Here is a 23,225-nt window from a genome sequence, read left to right as displayed (position 1 = left end):
GAGCAGTGGGGGCAAAAATCCAACAAATTTCAGGCTAGTTTTTCATAATCCCATTTTTAATGGGAGTATCGGACAAAGTTTCTTGCGATTGTAGGAGACTAGACTCGATGACCCAGGAGGTCCTTTCTAGTTTTGTGTTGCAAGTGATTCACAAAAGAGTACGAGAAATTATGTAAATCTTAAGTGCTCTGCTAAGAAGGCAAGTCCTGAGCCCATCTGCAATGCAACTGGAAAATCATTATGCTAGTGTATGAAGTCACCTCCTAATTGCTCATGACTGGAGTATTTTGGGGGGGTTGCTTACTTTAGTGAAACTTTCTCTTTTTTTTTTTTCGAAATATGCAAATAAAACACAGAAATGAAGGTAGGAGAAGCCGCCCACAACCTAATGCAACTGACAGGTTAAATGTTTGTGGGAAACTTCCCTACAGGTGTATAAAGGGACCAGTTTTTGGCCCTTGCAAACAGAAATCCATCCATTCCTGCTACTGTCTCCAAGTAATTCAGGTAAGAAATTGAATTACCCTATTACTGTTCTCTACAATCTTAGTGCAGAAGTATTTGGAAGAAAAGTGCTATATATTTTAAAAATGTTAATATTTAAATAGGTTTGGTTTATATGTTGAACCTGAATTGTTTTTAGACTAGAGGAATCAAATTATTCTATGTAACTAGTCTTTTATTGTAGCAGTCAAAGAAAATCTAAAAACCGCTTGAAGGACAGGCAAAGAACAAGCAACTTCTTGGGCATAAAATCAGTTTGGGATGGACTGGACCAGGACAAAAATATGATCTAGATTCTAGACTAGGCCCATGTATAGGCAGAGAAGCATTGGCTGTATGTCTAAACATCACTTTTTTTTATAAATTGCACACAAAAAGTCTAGACTAATCATTTCAGATCCTAGCTAGAAAAAAGCTACTAGTTAAAAATGATACTGAAGATACAGAATTTTTGCATTTCCGCTGTGTTTGGTATAAAATCAGGAAGGGGAATTGGAAACACTGGGTTGTATTTTTGCTTTGTCACAAACATCCTGTGCAATGTTAAGTCATTAACTCCCTGTGCCCAGTGTCCTTACGCATGCAACTTTTACACACCTTGCAGAAAAGCTTGGAGGATGAATTCGTTCGTTAGTAAAGTATTTGGAGACCCTTGCATGGACAACGGGAAGGCAAAGTACTATTAGTGAATACATTACCGTTTTCTGGTTTCTAACCCTTAAGAGCCTAAGTAGATTAGAAAAGAAAGGCAAGTGTCAGGGATCAACTGCATTTACTATTAGACTCACTTTTGTCAGTAGCTTGGTCACATTTGTTGGTGTTTTTCCACACATTATGTTCTTGGTTTGTTAAGCAAAATGAATGGAATAATCACCTAAGGGAAGTGAGGGTGGTCCATTATATTAAGGCTTTGATCTGTGCCTTAAGTGCTGCTTAAAATTAAGCACATGCCTAAAATCATCCTCATTCAGAAAAGCACTCAAGCGTATTGTGGTTTACTATTATTATGCTGATTTCTATCAGCTCAGCATCTGTCCCATTGAGTCGATGTGCTGCAGGTATAATTAATTCTGTGTGTCAATAAATAGCAGAATTAATGGTGGGAATGGAGTTTTCCATTCCTACCCATAACTGAAAATGGCAAAGTGGGGAATCATCCATGATCCCACTAAACATCAATGACAGCTGTGCCTCTGAAAGTCAGGCTCAAAAGAAACCTTACCTTTAGCATCTCCTTTCTTTTAAGCAGGCATTCAGCTTGTCTGGGCAACCGAATGATGAAGACCATGGGATGCTGCTACCTGCTTGCGCTTTCATTTGTCTGTGGTGCACTCACCTTCTCAGAAGGCAGAAAGCTGCATTTTGGCATTTGTGAACTGAGTGGTGCATCTCTCCAGGAAACCAAAGCCTACTTTGATGCAATTAGAGGAGCTGTTGTAAGTACGGTTTACACTTCCCAGCCAAAGGAAATTGTGAGGTCTGAATAACAGAAGACCAGTCAAAGCACTGGCATATGTGACATCATCCAAAAACAGGTTCAGAAAGAGACCTTCCGGTGAATGGAATCTCATTGGGCAATTCCCCCTTGAAGTTATAGGCATTTGCAGTTAACATTACTCACCTTTTCCTTGGGATGTTGCCAGTTATATTAAAACAGGTGCCCATGTATAACCCCTTTTGGTGCAACGTGGAGGCAATATAAAAAAAGGAACAGTTGCCCAAGCCATAATCTCAGATGCCCGACTATAAATCTAAGCTACCTATAGTAGAACAGGTATTCTTTCTTATTCCACCTTTGCATCCAGTATCCTCATTCAAATCATTTATCTTTCTTCTGTGATTGCAGCAAGATCAGGACTGTGTTACTGACACTGTATTGCTGAAGAAGATCCTTCTGCATGATGTCCCGGTAAGCGCTGTGATTTGGCTAGAAAGTGTGGTGCTCCGATGGGGGAAGCTCTATGCGACCTGCTTTTTCAGCCTTCCCTCCCCTTGATTTGAATGTTGCTTCATCTACAAGCACTCTGTTTTCTCTTTGAACTTAACTCAAGCCTTTGACCCCCTTGTTGCTTCGCCTATGGAGACGTTCATGGACCTATCACTGCCTTTATTCCCTCCATCGTGTCTTTCACTTTTTTGTATGTGGAATCTCCTCCCCTCCCTAACTTTTACTTCTTCCCACAGCTTCTGCGTCTATAAGGCTTCCCTACCCACTTTCCCTCTTCTTCCAGCATATCCTGCCCCAGCTCCAGGGCGAGAGCAGTTCTGTCTCCTGCAATTTCATCCTTCTAAGGCCATGTATTTCATGCTGTCTAAAGGTCTCGTAAAAATGGCAGTTCAGCCTTAGGAACAGTTCCCTTTGGAGGACTCTTGGATGAAGACTAGTGTGTTAAGAGCAGATGAGAGCATCTGTTTTAAACTGCGCTTACATCTGTTTCTTACCTTGTTTCCTGCTTTGTTCCCAGCTCCCTCTGGCCTCCGTGGGTGGCTGTCAGTCAGACATGCACCCCTGGTCCAACCTCACAGTCATGGGTACAGCAAGGAGGATTTTTATCCAGCAAGTGTTGCAATAATCTCATTGACAGGACCATGCCAGTGAGATTATTGCTTTCTCAATTCAATATGGGTGCGAATACAATAGAAATACTGACGGAAAATGTGTTTGGCAAATCAGGGCTTCTTGGAAGGGACAACTTATAGGGTTAGACGTGCGCATTATACAGAATTGCCTTCATTTTCCAGATGGACTGTATAAATGTGCCCTCTTCTGAATAGTCTCAGTTAGTTCAGGTACATACAGGTTATTTTGGCCGTGCTATATGCTTCATGCCCTTTCTTCTTCTCTCAGGTATTGGAGAGCTGCTGCTTACTCCGCCACCTGCTGAGGTTCTACGTTGAAAAAGTTTTCAGACATTACCAAACCACAAACCCCCTGCTGCGGAGGAAAACCAGCAGCCTGTCGAACTCTTTCCTCAGCATCAAGATCACCCTGAGACAGTGTGTAAGTGCCCCAGGGAAGGGAGGCGCTGGCAGCGTGACAGGGTGGAGTTCAGTGGCTCCGGGAGCCGAGCGTGGACTGTGTTATAGAAGAAACGCTGAATAGGATAACACTGTCTGCGCTGGGTATGAGTAACACTGAAGCGCTTGTGTACTGGAGAGGGCATAATGGGTGCTACTAAGTCGTGAAGCATGAAAGGGTAGATCTCAGTCTAGATCCTGGTGGGTGCTTGTGGGGAAAAGCACCACCATGCCTGCTGCTAGTTTCCCCTTCTCTCTAAGCAAAAGCCAAAAGGCTCTAGGCACTGAGCAACTTTTCTCCTTCTGCAAGCCCAAATCAGGGCAATACAGAATAGTCTGTGCTGCAGACGAGTCCTGCTCAGCTCTGGAGGAGGAACCCCCCTCTCCAGGGCTGTCCTAAATCCACTTCCCGGACTAAGCAATAAGCATATTTGGTTTATTTTGCCCACTAGTTTTAACTGTGGCTTTTTTTTGCATTCTCTTTGCCCAGAATGATCAAAAGAAGTGTGCCTGTGGGGCGGAGGCAAACCGTCGACTCGAGCTCATCAGAGAGGAATACGAAAAGGTATTGGCTCCCAGCCATCAACCACCCAGAAAGTTTCCCCTCCTAGCTGGTGGGGGAGAAAACGGCCCGCTCCCTGGCTTGTTTGTATTTCTGGGAGGCCCCTCTTAAAGCAGGACTCTATTGCATCAGGTGCTGCGCAGAAATGGAGGAGTTATTTTCCCAAGAGTCTATTTAGGCAAAGCCAACGAAGCGTAGGCAGAGAAATGGAGGAAAAATAATTGACTAAGCTGGCACTGGGTAGGACTCTGACTGCTGGGCATCCCTTCCAGCCCTACTGCTCTATGAATACAACAATGGAATAGCCCATTGCTTGTTCGACTAGGCTGTTTTCAGTAGTACTAGAATTCAGCGCAAACCCTTCAAAGCACCATGGCTAGGGACACAAATTACCCATAACTGGTATAAGTGATTGGAAACTGGTTCAAATCTGTAACGTAACAGAAGTTCAGCGCATGTAACCCACTTTCAAAATGGCTGAAACCGATTTAAGATAAACCTAGATGGATGCAGTATCAGATTTAACTAGGTTAGGTTAAATTGGTTTATTGAACTTCTATCTCAGATCCCCTCCAGATTCAAGTCAACTCTCAGTCCCCTAGCATCCCAGGATGCTTTGCACCTGGCCTGCAACTCCCCACTTTCAGGGAGGGTGGGCTAGCCCTGGTCCAAGCTGTCTGCTCTGAACTGATTCAGCCTCAGGCTTTTTGACTATACTTAGCCCATGTGTTTGGATGTGGACTCTGTAATTGAGCTCTGGCTCTTAGATCACCAAAGCATGTCGGCAAATTTTACCCATTGGTCCTAAAGATCAGTATTTACAAATGCTACAGTCTTCCTTCATATTATATTTAGGAAACAGCGGTATTGACTGCATGGTACCAGCTGGCAAAGCTGGACTTGTTATAGTGATTCCAGCTTATAAGAGCCAGAGAAAATGAATGGAAAATTCAAATCAAAGTGATTCAAGTTTGAAATGTCTTGATAGTTGACATTTATTGCATAAACAACACCAAATCAAGATGGCCTTTTATACAGCCTTTCTGAAGGCACTAACACCACAACTTCTATTTTCCTTCTTTAGATGGATAGAGAAGCAGCAGTCATCAAAGCTCTGGGTGAGATGGATATTCTCTTTAACTGGATGGAAAAGTCTAAGAACTAAGAGAATGGACAGAAACTAGAGCAAAGCGGGTTTTTTTTAATGTCTTAATTTATTTGAATTGTTTACATGTTCTTTTCTGCTTGTTGTTTGCAATGTTGTGGGAAAACTCAGCAAGTGGTGTAAATCAGTGTAGCTCCACTGAGTCTCGGGGAGTCGCTGTCTTTTACCCCAGCTGAAGAGCTGGCCCTGTGCGTGTTGCTTACAGAGGCCTGGTGTCCGTACAGCTCCGGGAGGCATCCTGCAAGACACTGATCTCTCGAACATCAAAGTGGCTCCGTGTTGCTTTCCTTTGAGAGAGCGGTGTAACCAAAACTGGCCTCATCCCCGAGTTATAAGCTCTTGTTACTTTGCAGCACAAAGCCTGGGACTAGGGCAGAACCAGGCTGTTTTTTAAAATCTCATATGGCTGCACTTCCATCATTTATTGTTAATGATGGCCTTGCATCAGAGTTTGGAGCTGGATTAATTCAGGAGCATCCCTTGTTTCTACCTGATTGCAATGCATACTTGGTAGCCGTGGGTAGTGAGATGAAAGTCACAGAAAAAAAAAAAAAAAGCTAGAATCTTTACCCACCCCCGCATTTGAATTGAATCCATTGAACATTTCTGCTAAAAAAAACAAAATTGCGGATAACTTTTAAAATTTGCCCCTGTGGCACCATAGCATCATAAGAACCACTCTTCCAAAAGCATTTCCAGTTTGTCTAGTAGTGAGAGGTCCCTTAAATCTCTCAAAAGCCTCTTTTACTTCCAGTTTGACCTCTTTTGAATTCTTAGAGAGGTGGTTAGCTGTGTTGGTCTGAAACCGTGCAAAAAGCAGGGCAGGGTGACACTTTCAAGACTAAATTGTTCAGAGAGGCATGAGATTTCATAGGCAACTGCCTGCTTCGTCAGATGCTTAAAACCATTGCGTTCCTAAATATCTCATTGAGTTGAATGCGACCACCTCTCTGAGTGAGGCGGTGCTCTCGTTTTCCAGTTTGCTTAGTCTCCTTTCACTTAATCCCGTGCAAACCCAGAAGAACCCCATTGTAGCAGAGGATGTCACAGGGCTGTACAACTGGAGTGAAATCCTGGTTCCATGCAAGTCATGTTGACTTTAAATAGGGCCAGCATTTTATTCCAAGTATAAGCGAGATGAAATCAGTCCCAGTGTTACATGAACTTGGATAAGCCTTCATCCAACCTAACACCTTGTGAAGTTCTCAGTTCTCTGGCGCAGGCTTTGGCAACTGGAGCTTATCAGACACCAACAGGCCGGCTGGTAAAAAATATAGCCATTAAAAATAGTTTTCCCTTTTTTTAACATTCATCCTTGCAAAGGACTTTGAGATCCTCTTTTGAAGTTGCTGTGCAAGTTCCAAAGGCGATTTATTTTAAATATGCTCTATTTATAAACTAATTTAAAAGTATTTATAGTCAAGAGGATATTTAATAACTGTCTCTCTTCTATGATAAAAGGCACAATTGTATTGCCGGTATGTACATATTGTACAAGCTGCTGTTGTCAGGTGTAAAGACAATATTTGTTTTTGCAGTTCTCAAGTTGTTTAACTCTGTATTGAAATATGTGGTCAGAGCTGTTTTGTTTTTCTCTCTCAGCTAATAAAATTTTAACCGCTAACTTAAAAAGCAAATGTGGGTAACTTCTTTCCTTAGACGGTGTTTAAAGGAAGCACAGCATCTAGGAAGGGGGAGGAGTTCCCTGTCTGCAGGAGGGAGAGGATTTAGCTATAATATAAAGGGAGTCTTTAATGAGGCCAGATGGAGACAGGACCTGTGGTCCTCCTCTACTCTCCTACTAACACAGCCATTCTCCCTATTGTTAATGCAGCAGGGTTACGTGGGGTCCTGGGCTAAATTCAAAAATCATGAAAGGGAGAGCTAAATACCCCATGAGAGCCTCTGGAAAGCAGCCTGGGGTGTATCTGCTGTTTGGACAGTGGCAGCAAAAGTTTTCTCCATGGTTCGAGAGGGGCATACTCCAGGGCTGTGATAATTGGCTAGGGCCTGAATCTAATCTCTCTCAAATAAATCTACCAATAATCCAAAACTTCACTGAAGTCAATGGAGTTACACTAGTATAAGGAACAGGAACTCCTACAGTGGCCGCCTGCATAGGAGAAAACTTCACGTGCACTGAACAACTGTTTAGAAGAAAATGTTGCCTCTATCTATGCACTAAACCTTGCCAGTTTTGGTACCCGTCAGTATATCGACATTGAGCAAGATCTAAGGAAAAAACTAGGACATAACTTCCAGGCAGTGTGTGTTCATTTGATGGCTGATGCTTCTATTGGGTGGATGACTGGGGAGCGTTTCACATATCCATAATTGGGTATACAGCTCTCCTGAGCCAACTGTGTGCTGATTCAATTCACCAGGCACATGGGGACCTGTGAAAGACCATAGATAACAGACGGTGCATAAAAAAAAAAAGACTTATTTATCGCATTGTATATAAAGCAGTAGGTCTAATAGCAAAAGATTTGATCTTTGGGGTGCTTGGGTTTTAACGCCCAGACTGGGCCTGACTTCTCCCAATGCTGAGCTGACCCCAAACTCAGTCTGAAGTCAGGAGAAGTATGGCATTCTGGACATCAGGGGAAAATCAGACCCAAGTAATTGAAAGCTGAACATCTGGAAGCCCAAAATTAAAGAACACTTGGAAATCGGATGGACAGTCTCTTCCGGAAAATAAATTCATGACCTGATGACTGAACAGCTTGAGACAGTCAGGCCAAAAATAAAATGCAATTTTTAACAGTGAGGGCAATGAACTACTGGAACAGCAGTTTAAGTTTTTAAATGTTGATTGAGATGCTTTTGTAAAAGATAGAAATTAATGCATTGTGCTCCATCACAATGTAGGGGACTTGATATCATAATGAATGAGTAGACCTCTTGGGAGTTCAGAGGAGGACCAGAGATTTCCAAGGTATTTATTTGCCTAATTATGCAGATTGATGCCTAAGGGATTTACAAAAGTACCTTAGCGTATTAGGTGACTAACTAAAATGGGATTTAGATGACTAGGCATCTAGCAAGCCTGTTAGCAACGTTATGTCATGGCAAACCTGGTATTAAATGGTTTTAGTGGTGCCTTCTGATTTAAAACTATATTGGCTAAATACAGCCTCGTGGAAGTCAATGGACAAAGCTCCCAGCTGTAGTGAAGGAAATTTCCCATGCTGAATCTATTCAAAAGAGGCTTACACTTTTTATGACATGATTGACACCAGTGCAAGAACTTTATGAAACTCTCCCCCTCTGCTCTCGGGGAAAGCTGTGGGGAGCCAGGCCACAAGACTATAGTAAGAACTCACTTGGAAAGAATGAGTTGAAAACATGCAAGTCGAACATTTGCCCAAATGCCCAAATTATAGTTGGCACCTTGCCCTAGTTTAAGACCTGGTATGGGTATTTCCAATGCACCTGGGGCCTTTTGCAGACAGCAGGCGGAAATGTGGGGAGTTAATGTTGTTTTGTGGTATGTTTGTGGGAAGTAAAACCTGTGGTTGGACAGGAACTAGTGATCTAACATCTATGGGCTCTGTGTAGGCCCATTTTGTTTGCCAGAAACCACAATGAATATTTATTTCCTGGTCAGCATCTGGGCACGGATTGACAGAAGAGGGAGTGGAAGCTTGCCCGTTAGAGGTGGGGTTTTCGGGATCTGGCGGAAGGTGCCAGGACAGGTTTTTCAAGACGCCGGAGATCAGGATGGTAGGCAGCTTGCAATCGAGCTTAGTGGGCAGAGTTTCTAAGTGGGAAGTTTAAATTGAGATCTGGCCAAAGACTTGTCCTGTGCCGGAAAGCACCCCAGAGAAACTTTCAGGGTGAATATTCGTAGGTCACTAATTGGTAGTAATAAAGTGAGAGTTCCTTCACCAAATCAGGAGTGACTGGGTTTCCAAGGAGCACTTCCATTCTTGCCGATCGGCACCCCTTTCTAGCTAGGGTGTGATGGCACAGCCACAGCTCTAGCTCCAGAGGGCTGACTTTAAGCCCTGCCCTGGACTTGTGCTGAAGACTGTCCTCAGTCAACGTGACCATATACGTGAGCTCCTTGTCATTCAGGCTGGGAAGTCCAAAGCAGCCAGCCATTAGTCTAGCCCTGCTGCTCCCTTGAGTGCTTTTGCCTAAAGAAGACTAAGAAGTCCTTTTTTAAATACATGGGGGCCAAAAAGAAGGTACCAGGTAACGTGGGGCCCCTGCAAGACACGCTAGGAAATCTGGTCGTCACACCAGACGACAAAGCTAACCTATTTAACGACTTCTTTGCCCACGTTTTCCTGACCAGGGACCGGATCAGCCCCCCACAGGGCTCCCCTCAGGCCCTGGGCAGGCGCACCCGGGCCCAGGGTCAGGGAGGATCTAGTCGGGGAATGTCCTGAGGGACAGGATGGATTGAAATCAGCCGGTCCGGATGATCTCCACCCCCGAATGCTGAGGGAATTGGCTGCGGTCATTGCGGGACCCCTGGCCCGGCTGTACGAGCACCCGTGGGGCTCTGGTGTGGGGCCGGAGCACTGGAAGAGGCCAACGTGGCTCCCATCTTCAAAAAAGGGAGGAAGGAGGACCCAGGGAACTACAGGCCAGTCAGTCTTACCTCGATCTTGGGCAAGCTTTTGGAGAGAATTATCCTGGCTTATGTCCACAAGGGACCGGGGGGAGATGATGCTCAGGGGCAACCAACACGGGTTCATTAGCAGCAGGTCCTGTCAGACCAACCTGGCGGCCTCTACGGCCAGGTCACCAAATCCTTAGACACAGGGGGAGCAGTGGACATTGTCTTCCTGGCCTTTAGGAAGGCCTTCGACACTGTCTCTCACCCCGTTCTCACTGAGAAACTGAGGGGCTGCAGTGTCGACCCCACACAGTCAGATGTGTCGCCAACCGGCGGGAGGGCCGCACCCAGAGAGCGGTGGTGGACGGGTCATGTCCAGCCTGGAGGGATGTGGGCAGTGGGGTCCCCCAGGGCTCGGTCCTCGGGCCCGCACTGTTCAACATCTTCATCAGCGACTTGGACAAGGGGGAAAAAGCACCTGTTCAAATTTGCTGATGACACTAAGATGTAGGGGGACGTGGGCACGCTAGAAGGGAGGAATAGGCTGCAATCAGACCTAGACAGGTTACAGGGGTGGGCGAATGAGAACAGGATGGGATTCAACACTGACAAGTGCAAGGTGCTGCACCTGGGGGGGAAGAACCGGCACCATACCTACAGGCTGGGGGACTCCCTTCTCGTCAGGGCAGAGGCAGAAAACGATCTTGGAGTCATCATTGACTCCAAGATGAACACGGGCCGGCAGTGTGGGGATGCGGTCAGGAAGGCCACCCGCACCTTGTCGGGCATCCACAGATGCATCTCGAGCAGGTCCAGGGAGGTGATCCTCCCCCTCTATGCGGCACTGGTCAGGCCACAGCGGGAGTACTGCGTCCGGCTCTGGGCGCCGCACTTCAGGAGGGATGTGGACAGCATGGAGAGGGCCCAGAGGAGGCCACTCGCATGGTCAGGAGGCAGCAGGGCAGGCCCTACGAGGAGAGGCGACGGGACCTGAACCTGTTCAGCCTCTGCAAGAGGAGGCTGAGGGGGATCTGGTGGCCTGTTACAAACTAGTCAAGGGGAGACCGGCAGGCACTGGGGGAGTCCCTGTTCCCCCGAGCACTGCCAGGAGCGACCAGGAATAACGGTCACGAGCTGGCAGAGGGGAGATCCAGACTAGACATCAGGAGGCGCCACTTCACGGTCGGCCGGCTAGGGTCTGGGACCAACTTCCAAGAGAAGTGGTGCAGGCTTCTACCCTGGGGGCTTTAAGAGGAGGCTGGATGTGCACCTTGCCAGGGTCATTTGACCCCGTACTCTTTCCTGCCATGGCGGGGGGTCAGACTCGATGATCTGCTCAGGTCCCTTCTGACCCGACCAACTATGAAACTATAACTATGAAACTAAATAAATGGGACTCCCTTAGCCATATGAGCTGAGGGACCCTTGAGTTTCTGTCCCCTCTCCTAGGTCCCCCTTTCTGGGGATCAGGTCTGTAGAATAAAGGGCCAGAGCGAGGGGCATCTGACGGTGGTGGCTCTAATTGCCCAGCTCTAGTGTATAGGACATCGGCCATTTGTGCCTTTGGAAATCTTCCTCGTGGACCCCCTTTCTCAAGGCCTGGGCCCTTGTGAAAATCTCAGTTTTAGAGGGAACACAATATAATGAGTTAAACTGAAGAACTGGGTGCCTTTAAGTCGGCAGGCCCGGATGAGCTCCATCCGAGGGCACTGAAGGCACTGGGCGACATCATTGCAGAGCCACTGGCGGGAATATTTGAACGCTCGTGGCGCACGGGTCAAGTCCCGGAGGACTGGAAAAGGGCCAATGTGGTTCCCATTTTCAAGAAGGGGAGGAAGGAGGACGCGGGCAACTATAGGCCAGTTAGTCTCACCTCCATCCTTGGCAAAGTCTTTGAAAAAATTATCAAGGCTCACATTTGTGAGAGCCCGGCAGGGCAAGTTATGCTGAGGGGAAACCAGCACGGGTTCGTGGCAGGCAGATTGTGCCTGACCAATCTAGTCTCTTTTTATGACCAGGTTACAAAACGCCTCGACGCAGGAGGAGGGGTGGATGTCGTATACTTGGACTTCAGGAAGGCCTTTGATACGGTATCCCACCCCATACTGGTGAACAAGTTAAGGGGCTGTGACTTGGATGACTGCACAGTCCGGTGGGTGGAGAATTGGCTGGAGGGTCGCACCCAGAGAGTCGTGGTGGATGGGTCGGTTTCAACCTGGAAGGGTGTGGGCAGTGGGGTCCCGCAGGGCTCGGTCCTTGGACCGATACTCTTTAATGTCTTCATCAGCGACTTGGATGAGGGAGTGAAATGTGCTCTGTCCAAGTTTGCAGATGACACTAAGCTATGGGGCGAAGTGGACACGCCGGAGGGCAGGGAGCAGCTGCAAGCAGACCTGGACAGGTTAGACAAGTGGGCAGAAAACAACAGAATGCAGTTCAACAAGGAGAAACGCAAAGTGCTGCATCTAGGGAGGAAAAATGTCCAGCACACCTACAGCCTAGGAAATGACCTGCTGGGTGGCACAGAAGTGGAAAGGGATCTTGGAGTCCTAGTGGACTCCAAGATGAGCATGAGTCGGCAGTGTGACGAAACCATCAGAAAAGCCAATGGCACTTTATCGTGCATCAGCAGATGCATGACAAATAGGTCCAAGGAGGTGATACTTCCCCTCTATCGGGCGCTGGTCAGACCGCAGCTGGAGTACTGCGTGCAATTCTGGGCGCCGCACTTCAAGAAGGATGCGGATAACCTGGAGAGGGTCCAGAGAAGGGCCACTCGTATGGTTAAGGGCCTGCAGGCCAAGCCCTACGAGGAGAGACTAGAGAAACTGGACCTTTTCAGCCTCTGCAAGAGAAGGTTGAGAGGCGACCTGGTGGCTGCCTATAAGTTCGTCAGGGGGGCACAGAAGGGAATTGGTGAGTATTTATTCACCAAGGCGCCCCCAGGGGTTACAAGAAATAATGGCCACAAGCTAGAAGAGAGCAGATTTAGATTGGATATTAGGAGGAACTTCTTCACAGTTCGAGTGGCCAAGGTCTGGAACGGGCTCCCAAGGGAGGTGGTGCTCTCCCCTACCCTGGGGGTCTTCAAGCGAAGGTTAGATGTGTATCTAGCTGGGGTAATGTAGGCCCAGCACTCTTTCCTGCTTATGCAGGGGGTCGGACTTGATGATCTATTGAGGTCCCTTCCGACCCTAGCATCTATGAATCTATGAATCTATGAAGCAAATCTTTGCTGTTAGTGGAATTAGTGCTTCCTGCCTCTCAAAAATGCATGGCTGGCAAGAGGATGTGACGACTAAAGAGTTTTACAAATGTGGAAAAAATCCCGCTGATGTCTGAATGGACACGCCTGCGAGCAGGAAAAGGAAAATACCAAACTTCCATTCTGTCGCTAGTGCGGATGAGTGCCGATGATGTAAACGTTGTCAGAAATGAATTGAATTGCAATTCTCCAGCTTGCCTTAAGCTGTTCTGAAAGGGCATGCCTTCCCTGCCTCATCCAGGACTGAAGAGCCTGTTGGAACATCCAACGACTCGGTACCGACTTTGAGTTACTGCCAGCAGAGAGAAGCTCGGGCTTGCACACTAAGTAAGTTTGGTACGTTTCCTGTCTTCTCCCACAGCATCAGTCTCTGGATATGGATCCAGCTTGACTGGGGAAAAAGAGGAGGAGGAAAGCAACAGGATGTATAATGCAGGGGTGGCTCCACTGGATAGGAAACAAACCAGTTCGGGAAATACCCACGCACACATCCTATCTACTGGTCCTGAAATAAGTTTTAATTCCCATCTACTTTAACCTATGTCCTACTAACACATTGTGGCTCTGTCACTAATCTGAATTCATTATTATATTAGTATAATTTTCCAGCTTCTCTAATTACTGGATCATTGCACAAGGATGCCTTGCTTTTGTTTAGCGGTTGATAGGGTCTACCATATCGTCCATCAACAGACTCAGCTTTGCTCCAACGTAAACAGCAGTGATTTTCCCTGTGTTTTAAACGTTTTGGTTCATGGCATTTGGATGGAAAAGCAATAGAAACTGGAAACAATTAGAGATCAGGATGGAGCTGCCTCCAAGTCCTAGACTGCAAAACTCCAAGGTCTTGGATATGTCCAGGTCATGTGCCTCTTAAGGCTTGAGGCTATAGCAGAAAAGCATCTGGTTATAAAAATCTGGCACTGAGTTTCACAAGGTGCTGCAAAGGGCTGTGGTGCTTGAAGTTATGTCTATTAACACTTAGCGAAAGCGACACCACATACACACACACACAGACGAAGCTGGTCAGCTGCTGGCAGACTTTGTTCATATCAGATTGGGGATGTTCCCTCTCTGTACTGACCGGGTGACTACTACTCGGCCATTGCATTTAGTTTGACATACCTCATATAAAAAAAATAATGACACTTTAGGGGGAACTCAAGGAAAAACAATAAACACGATATTGGGATCGGAGGAATAGCATAGCCTTAAAAAAAAAGTTTAGAGAAGATGGTAAGCTAAAAATCTATCGGCTCTACTGCCTGAAATAACTGAAGAGTATAAAATCTCAGTGTTATGAAATATATAGGAGTTTTGCCATTGATCCAGAGGGTTCGGTTTTCACTGTAGGAAGGGAAAGAAAACGGAGTTCCATGGTGACATATGGACAAAGAAGATTGAATTGAATAAGCTAAATTGAAGCTGAGTTTCAGAAAAACATCCCTAGTTTCAGATTTCTTAGGCAATAGAATAATGTAAGGAACCGAAGCCCCCATCAGTAGGGTTATTTAAACTCGGCTGGACAAATCTCTAGATAATCAACTGTAGTGAACATGCTGTTCCAAGGCTAGGTTACCGATTATCCTTAATGTCTCTGGTACCATGTTACATCACTGCATGTCGCATTCTTCCATTTGTAAAAAAAAAAAAAGGAGATAGCCATGCAGACATCATTTCTAAACAACCATGAGAGCCGTGGCTTCATTTTATTAGTATGACTATTGTATTATTAGCTTATTGTGATCTACACCCTCCTAGAGCTTCATTGCCCTCGCAGCTGGAACACTGTCACACAAAGATGAACTGTCCTTAATTGTCGCACACCTTGCAAGTACACAAGCTGCTTCCTATTGCTGTAGTTGCTTGTCTAACTTCTCCTGGGAAGCCTTACTGCGGAATAGCACAGTGTGTGCGGACTGACTTGGGACGAACTTCAGTCCCAAGTCTGTCCACACGCAGTATTACTTCACTTTAACGGCTGCACATGGAGACGCTGAACTAAAAACCGCTTACTGTGCAGTAAGTCACTGCACAGTACATTTAATGCAGAGTAAACGCATGTGTAGATGCACTCCCTGTCTCTCTTTTCACATGTGCAGTATTTCAGTTTTCCCACTTCTGTTGCCGCTTGGAACCGGGGCAGGGGCAGCAGTGAATATTCCTGCAGAGTCTGCAGGAATAACATTAAGTCTTTTTTTTTAAGCTATTGGTATTTCACTCTTGCTGGACCACACATGCACTCCTCTAGTGTGACTTAAGTGAGGTTACATCAAGGTTGGATTGACTCAAGACCTGATGCATGTACTTTGGCTGAAAACATAGGAGCAAAGTCAATGGGATGGGCTGTATTTCGAATCCACTGAATGGTATGGCAAGTTGATTCAGGTGTAAATTGTCACAGATTTACACCCGAGTCAACTTCAATGGAATCAGGAGAGGATTCCTTACTGAAACAAGGACTAAATATAGGTCCCAATCCCTGGGAGCTTCCTGTTTGGTTCACCATGCAATGTCCCATGATGCATAGCAAATCCCACGGCTCGGGGCTCTCTCTCCCTGGTCAGATTGACACAGGTCCTGCTGTCCAAACAGACTGCAATATCCACCCACCCCTCTGGCATATGGAAAAGATGACATGGGTGTTAATGGCTCTGCAGCTTCTGAGCCGTGAGCTGAAATGTCACTATGGCCTAAAGGAAGTGGTGGGTGATGCAATGCAGAAGCACCAGCACAACTGCTTGGGAAAGCGTCAGAGGAGGAAACAGGTATGATGAGAAGTCGGACTCATCTGGATATTATCGGGCATCTGCAGCTGACAGCTCAGGTAATTGTGAATGACTCTGCTTGCCTAATTATCCTGGAGACAGACAAATTCCTAGTGAAATGACAGGAGAGGGAGAGAGCGAGAGTGCCTAAAATAGACTCCTAACCTATTTATACACTTCCTACTGTTTCCATGTTGTTCTCTTTCAGTTGTGGGTGGGTCACAAGCAACCTCATGCTGACTTGAGCTCAGCTGGGGAATAACCAGGTTCCCTAGTTCCTCAGATCCAAATGTCCAGGTCCTCACCGGTATTTAGGCATCCGCTGCTGAACTCAACCAGAATGCGGTGGCCGTGTACCCAGGAGCATCTGTCCCACCGTTCAGCAGTGCTGTTCTCCGCTCAAGTACATGAGCTATAATGTATGTTTTACATGTAGCACATGCTGACCAGGCCAACCATGAATCAAATTGTGCCTGCTGAAAGGTTTCAGTGTGTTTTTGTCTGCTGTACTTCCCAAAATCAGCCTGAATGCACAAGCTTTTCTGGCTGGGCCACCAGCAAAAGGCGGTCTCACCTAGTTTGCTGCCTTAGAGTCCATCAGGAGCATTTTTGGTGCAGTCTATCCAGTCTATTTGGCTCTCTCCTGGTGTTTGAAGCATCTTGCCCCTTCTCTGCAGCCACTTCCCTGGCTTCCAGCGTGCTTCCAGGTTTTGAAATGGATCTATAAAATGTCTTGTGTAACAGCTAGACTAATAGCTGCAGTTACGTGGTCACTTTAGTCTTAATAATGGGCCTAGGCATTTATCCCTTCTGTCGATTCAGCAGCACCTGAGTGGGCCAAACATCAGAGCCTGGTGCAAGACTTCTCACAGGCCTTTGCCCTGAGAGTGGTTGGGGAATGCAGGTAGGAATGCACTTCCTCTGATGTAAACTGCATTGTAAACTATATAGTGTACATACGCTCCCCTGGCTTGGAGTAGGCAGTCCCCAGCATTAATTCCCCAGGTCTGTCCCCTACGGGCCATTTGAGTTTGGGTCTGTTGCAGGGGCTCGTTCTGCACCTCAGTGGTCGGTGCTCTCCACCACCGCGGCCCAGGAGAGCCCTCGCTTGACGCCTTTCTGCCCTTTCCTGGCCTTCCCAGGTGCTCTGGCAGCCAGATGAGGCACGTTGCTATAATTAGCCCATCCACTTTCTTTCCCCTTCCGCAGCACCAACGCTTATTTGTCCTGTTGTGCAACTTTGCTTTGGTAATTTTTGTGAACAAAAGGCGGGGAAGGAAGGAGCAAGACAGGTTCCATCAGGCTCTGGCTGAGCTTAGGAGCACCTTGTACTGCAGCCAAGTGCTTTAGCAGCGTAAGAGGCATGTGCTGTATGAGCCAGAAGAGAGGGGTTACCAGGGTATTTGAGGACAGCTCCATAACCAGCTTGCAAATACTTGGCGATGATCTGCTCAGGTCCCTTCCGACCCTAGAAACTATGAAACTATGTACACCAGCCAAAGCCGTGTGTATTTTTCTTCTTGTGATATTAGATACTGAGGACAGTTCTGCTTTCACTGCTGAAAGCCCAGGTTAATCCAGAGATTTTAGGGAACTAGTCCAGCCTTGCACTGGTGTCCCTGGAAGTCGAGTCACCCTCTGCCCACTGAGCACTGGTGAACCCCTGCTACAGATTAGCAAGAGCAGAGGTGGGGAATAACTAACAAGGTGGGGGAACTTACCGCTCTGCCGAGGCAGCCGGGGACACACACTGTAGATATTCTCTGCTCCACCCTGTCCTTGGAGACGTTCGAGGGCGCTCAGCCTCTGGCTTATTTCACGGGTCCCATTGGAAACTGCTTCTTGGAAAGATCCAAACGTGTCGATAGCAATGGCAGCACACTGACTGCCTTCAAATCATGCCAAAAGCTAAATGTGTGGATGGTTTATGATTCAGGATACTGCAATAAGCTAATGGTCGAAACTTCAGAAGTACCAAACGTGTGCATGTCCCATTAATGGAAGTCATGCACACTCAGCACTTCTCCAGATCAAGCCCTAAAGCAGGTACAAAACGGTGCTGCCAGAGCCATTTCTGGGCCAAGACTCTGTTCATTAGGCATTATTGTACGGATTACAAGTTGCTTCTTTAAAGGTCATTGAAATACAGCCCGCCCGTCCCCGAGATGGCAACGGGACACAGAACGGAAGGGCAGGGCCCAGGTTTCAAGCCTCACTGGAAATTGTTTTGTTGACTGTCCAGCTGTTCTCTGGAGGTGAGGCCAGGTGAAAAGTTGGCAATGGTTTGCTGTACTTGGTAGCTACATCACTTAAAGTACTACTGGAAGGGCTCAGATGCCAAGAGGAAGGGCATGCCATTGCAGCCAAAAAAGCAGCTATTTTTGCCAGTATTTGTGAATTGTATCCAGGTTACTATACTGCTTCTAGGGCTGCCTACCATGTTGACAGTGAAAAATAAAATTCCTTGCCTCTTGGGGGAAATCAAATGAATGCTGTGACTGTATCTAAAGCAGAAACCCACATTTTTTGGAAGAGAAAAGAAAATTCTCTTCAAATGGAAACGATCCTGTCTGTTCTTAGTACCGCACAGTGGCACGCACTCTTTGTTTTAGGCCGCTTTTTACTTACCTTTCTTCCATCGTAGTAGTTTCCTCACCATTAAGAGAGAAGCCATTAGCACCGGAATTACCAGGATAACGCTTATCAGGATATGAAAGTTATCTTTCCGTTTGCGCGTCACAGGGCTGGGAAGTCAGAGGAGGAAGTGGTTTTAGTGCCAGTTCTAACACGCAGATCCACTCCCCACCCAAACAGCTTCTATGTCAAGACATAATTATGGGACCTGAGGAGTGATGTCATTTTGGGGAGGGTTAATTGTACAGAAATCGGTGATGGAGGAAAGCTGCTGGAACTCACCTTTTAGGATAGTGGCGGCGAGCAAAGTTGTTTGTCCTGGGACCCCACATGACTCCCTGGGTCATGCTCCCAGTTGTGTCATAGGCAATAGGGCTGCTTGTGACTCTCGCGGGTGTGCTCGTAGTGCCTGTAGTGGAGCTGGGGCTTGATGCCACGGGCGAAATAGATGTTGCCTTTCTTTGCGCCGTGATTTGGGCTGGCTTGGTGGCTAGAGGAAAGCACAGCACAACCTGATCCTAATGAACCCCCAAGCAACTGGGAGAAAAGTTAATTAAAAGAAGCTGTTTGCTATACAAGGCTCCGTCCATTTACTGCGTTGTGATAAAGGAAAAAAAGAATTGATCCCTGCTGCTGTTAAAAGCAGGGTTTGTTATGATGCAGCTGCCGTAAGTGTGCAGGAATAACACACTTCAGTCTGAAGTACATTCAAATTAACCGCTGCTGCATTTTTTTTTCCTTGCAATTTCTTTTTTTCTTGATTGATTGATTGATTTCCTAGCCAATGCCCCAGTCCAGATGAGGGCTGAGTGTGAGGGGCCAGTGCTGCGCTCGCTTACAATGGTATAGATCTCGAGACACACCATTGACATCGGGGTGTGACCTGGGTCTACACCGAAGTAAGCAGAAGCGCGGGCGGCGTGGCAGTGCGATGGAGCGCAGCCGCGGGTGGAGACCGTGAACGTGGAAAGAAAACAGAGAGGTGACAGCAGTGACAGGCATCCGCCAGATTGACAGTGCTACCTGACTGACCGAGTGAGACCAAAATCGGAGGTGGGCAAATTTTAAAAATATAAAGCTCTTGAGCAACATCCTGCTTTCACTTCCTCTTGTCCTACCCTGGCACGGCCGCGTGAGTGGAACTGAGATTCGCCTCGTTTGATCGCTAGGATGAAAGGCACTAATTGGAAGGCCGCAGCCCGGCAGTGTCGGTCAGAGGATGTTATTCGTGACCTGCACAGATGTTTACAGCAAACGCTACCTTCTTGAACTCGGGGGAACGCCTGCAGTCTCACTCTGCTAATAACTCATAAGAAATACTTCTTATTAACGACTTACATCCCTGGAGCTCAGAACACCTTACCGCGGAAGTCCCATGGTTATCTCCCTCTTGCAGACAGGGAACCTGAGGCACAGGTGACGTGAACAGCCTGAAGTTACCCGCTAGGCCAGTGGTAGAGCTGCAAACCCCAGGGGCCGATCCTCAGCCAATATAAATTATCGTGCACCGGCTAAGACATGCTGACAGACCCCCTGAGCCTTACGCCAATGCCTTGCTCACCAGGCTGAAGCGCCTCTATGTCCCCCCCAGTTTACATCTGTGTGACTCCCCCGATTTTAATGGCACGACTCCAGAGACCGGTCCCAATGGGAGTAGAAAGCAGAGTTACACTGCGTGCAATCTCTGAAACAGAGCCAGGTCTGCCTTTTCCTCAGCCAACAGCCCCAGGGGAAGACGTGGTGGAAACAAGAGCTATTGGGGAGGGCTGCGTGTTGCATAGCACCACCTGGCCCTTGTGCTGGAGCATTGCAGAGAAGGGAAAATAGTACCAAGCCCTGCCAACAAAGCTCTTGGAGTGCCTCTGTTGCAGGCAGCAGCTGCTGCGGTCGCGACGTGTTTGAACATAGAGACAGTACAAAAAAAATAATGTTGAGTTGTGAGCAGCGTCTTCCTTTGTGGGAACATAGATACATATCTGAGTATTTAGGCTTTGTGAATGCTTTTCTTGATTAAGTATTATAAGGTGCTCAGGCATGCCAGAGAGTCAGTTAGGATGTAAGCGTTCCTGGGTAGAGAGGCACATGGACAGATAGGGATGATCTTACTGCCCTATTCCTCCTTTCCTCAACACTTGAAACGGGGATGGTCCTCATTTTAAAGTGAGAGTCAAAGTTGGGATGATGAGAGGAGCTCTGAAAAGCACCCAGCAGGCTCAGCTCAGGTAGCTGCAACCCACATTTCGCACACAGACGACCTCCTTGTGCTCGCTCTTGCTAGAAAAGAGCCGAGGGCCTGTTAGAGCCAGTTCTCCAGCCCCAACCCATTAAAATGAAGAGGGGGATGAGGTTGACATTACCTTGAGTGGCAGGAGCTTGGCTTGGTTGTCTCCGTGGTAGCATCTGGACAAGACTTATCACACGGGGGGTGTCAGGCCTCGGGGATTCAGCAGTCACCAGAAGGCTTGATCCAAACAGAGCTTTCTCTACATGGAATACAAACCAGTGCATGCTTAGGGCCGTGGCACACTGTTACACTGCTGGGCAGGCAGAGTGTGCACGAGGTGCTGGTGCCCCATCAGTGTGGCTGCACCCACAGGGTACACCTGCGCTGCAGACACACGTCCTGTACACACTGCAGCACCCAGAACAATACTGTACCGTCAAAAACTTTCAGGTCCACTACGAGGGTCCATGTACTGGCTCTGTTGTTTGTCTTTCCAATCCCACAACTGTACCGCCCAGCATCCAGCTCCTCCAGGCTCCTCATTTCTATTTGAAACATCCCTTTCTTGGGCAAGTTTGTGAGGGATACTCGGTCTTTGTATCTGTCATGGGTGAACGGTGAAGTGGAGATGATGGTGATACAATCCCCTTCATTGCTCCGTTTGCACCAGAATTTTCTCATGTTCTGGTCTTCTGTGGGACACTTTATAGTGACAGAGCGTCCACGCCAACCGATCACAGTACTGAGTCTGAATGCACTTGAAACTGAGGGCAAAGAGTTGAGAGTCACGGGACCTGATTTTCATTGACACTAAAGCAGAGCATCGCATAGGACTGTGTTTTTTATCTCTGTTCCCAACCAGGGCTGCAGAAACCCATCCCGCCCCCGGCCTTTCTCCCACTCGGTTCCACCCATAACAAAATCCATTTCTCCCATGCGCATTGGCAGGTCTCAGCTGTATCCCATTCTTGTTGTAGTGCTCTATACTTCAGGTGTGTCCTTGCTAGGAAACCTGCTGTGCTCTTAGCATGCGCTAGCTAACAGGAGATAACTGAAATAAGGGGGAAAACAATGATTTGGACATCTACAGATGTGTAAATTGGATTGTACCTGTATCATAGGTTATGTTAAAAGGGGTTATGTTGCTAATGTAAAGGAAAATCAGCCCCAAGCACATTCTTAAAGGAAATGACTGTCTCAACCTGAGTTTCAACACGGCGTTTTGAAAATGGGGAGTTTCATCGGTACCCACTGCCCTAGGAGTGTGATCCCATGGGAAGTCAGCACTTCCAAGTCACTAAGGTGCTTTTGAAATTCTCACCCAATATTTCTAAAAGCAGGGATTCCCTGCAAGCCCTTTAAGATCCTAATTACTGAAGAAGCGAGATTCAAAAAACCAGGAGCAGGATATTTTCATCACTGAGAAAATACGGAGAGCCTACAGAGACACAAAGTTCGCCTGCCCAACATCGTATGTCCTCAAATGGGTTGGTTCCTGTCTCTTCCACCCCATGTGTCTCCAAAGTAGTTCGGAGAGATGCAGTTAGCTGTGTTCATCTGAAGCAGATGGCAACGTAGAGGTGCACGTTACCAACTAACTGAATCAGAGACCTGCTTGTCCTTTCATAACATCTGATGAAAGAAGCTTCATGCATCTTGGATTCAGCTAGTCGATAAGGTGCACCTTTATTTTGCTGTTTGATTGAAGCATTGCAGGTCTCGGGGAGCACTTGTTTGAACTCTCCTTGCCTGTAAACATGACGGTTCTCACATCTGGACTTCACTTCTCTGCTAATGAGACACGTCCCAAGCCTGTCCCTAAGGAGACACGTCCCTTTAGGACATAATATAGTGCCTTTCTCCCGCATCACAGTTTACAAAAAAACAACAAAACTTCTGTGATAAATATTGCTAAAAAGAAATCATTCTTCATCCTTAAAAATGCAAAGGTTTCAAGCTATTCACTCTTCTGGGAAACCTGCAGAAATATTACCACCAGACAAACCTGACATTTCAGACTTGCTCGGCTATCTGTGCCTGTTCTCCCAGAAGGGCACAGGGTAAAAAAATTCGCAAGAGAAAGTCTTGGAGGGGGAAAGAAGACCCCTTTCTGATTTACGCTCCAAGGAAACAGGCCCACTTGGTTGTTTAGCTCTAGGCACCGTCCACATAAAAGCAAAAATGAAAAGCAATAGCTGTGTTCCCTTTGATTAGATCCCTTTTAAATCCTGAATATGCTTTTTAATCAATGCAGCTCTTACCTTGCACCAAGAAAAAGAATACACTGCTGAAGTCCATTCTCTCTCTTTGTGAAACGAGAGCTCCCAGAAGTGAAGTACAGTGAAAGCAGAGCGCACACAGCGATACCGTCTCGGTTCCTTGTGCTATGCGTTTCCGGAAACGGAAAGAAATAGAGCAAAAAAGGAGGAACCTGGTTGGGGTATGGTTCTGTATCAACCCCTTCCTCTCCATACAAGCAGTATGCAAACCACAAAGGAAGTCTTATAGTAAGGTT

At 46.9% G+C, this 23,225-nt stretch overlaps 2 protein-coding genes across 2 annotated transcripts; one reads left to right on the top strand and one right to left on the bottom strand.

The window, feature by feature from the left end:
* The first annotated feature begins 1,778 nt into the window (after positions 1-1,778).
* LOC149853695 (interleukin-20-like) lies at positions 1,779-5,281 on the top strand. The gene is made up of 5 exons (XM_090026285.1): positions 1,779-1,940; positions 2,351-2,413; positions 3,353-3,505; positions 4,013-4,087; positions 5,169-5,281. Exons 1-5 carry the CDS (start codon positions 1,779-1,781, stop codon positions 5,247-5,249), a joined length of 534 nt encoding a protein of 177 aa, XP_089882411.1. The 3' UTR covers positions 5,250-5,281.
* A 2,198-nt stretch (positions 5,282-7,479) lies between these two features.
* FCMR (Fc mu receptor) lies at positions 7,480-23,077 on the bottom strand. The gene is made up of 7 exons (XM_090026284.1): positions 22,972-23,077; positions 21,145-21,474; positions 20,844-20,969; positions 18,769-18,976; positions 18,481-18,596; positions 17,574-17,690; positions 7,480-7,645 (listed from the first exon to the last, which is right to left on the bottom strand). Exons 1-7 carry the CDS (start codon positions 23,006-23,008, stop codon positions 7,494-7,496), a joined length of 1,086 nt encoding a protein of 361 aa, XP_089882410.1. The 5' UTR covers positions 23,009-23,077; the 3' UTR covers positions 7,480-7,493.
* Between the last annotated feature and the right edge of the window lie 148 nt (positions 23,078-23,225).

The sequence above is a fragment of the Crocodylus siamensis genome, chromosome 13, assembly GCF_052110815.1.
Source record: "Crocodylus siamensis isolate JL-2025a chromosome 13, ASM5211081v1, whole genome shotgun sequence".
NCBI lineage: Eukaryota > Metazoa > Chordata > Crocodylia > Crocodylidae > Crocodylus > Crocodylus siamensis.
This window is presented reverse-complemented; position numbering and strand designations above follow the sequence as displayed.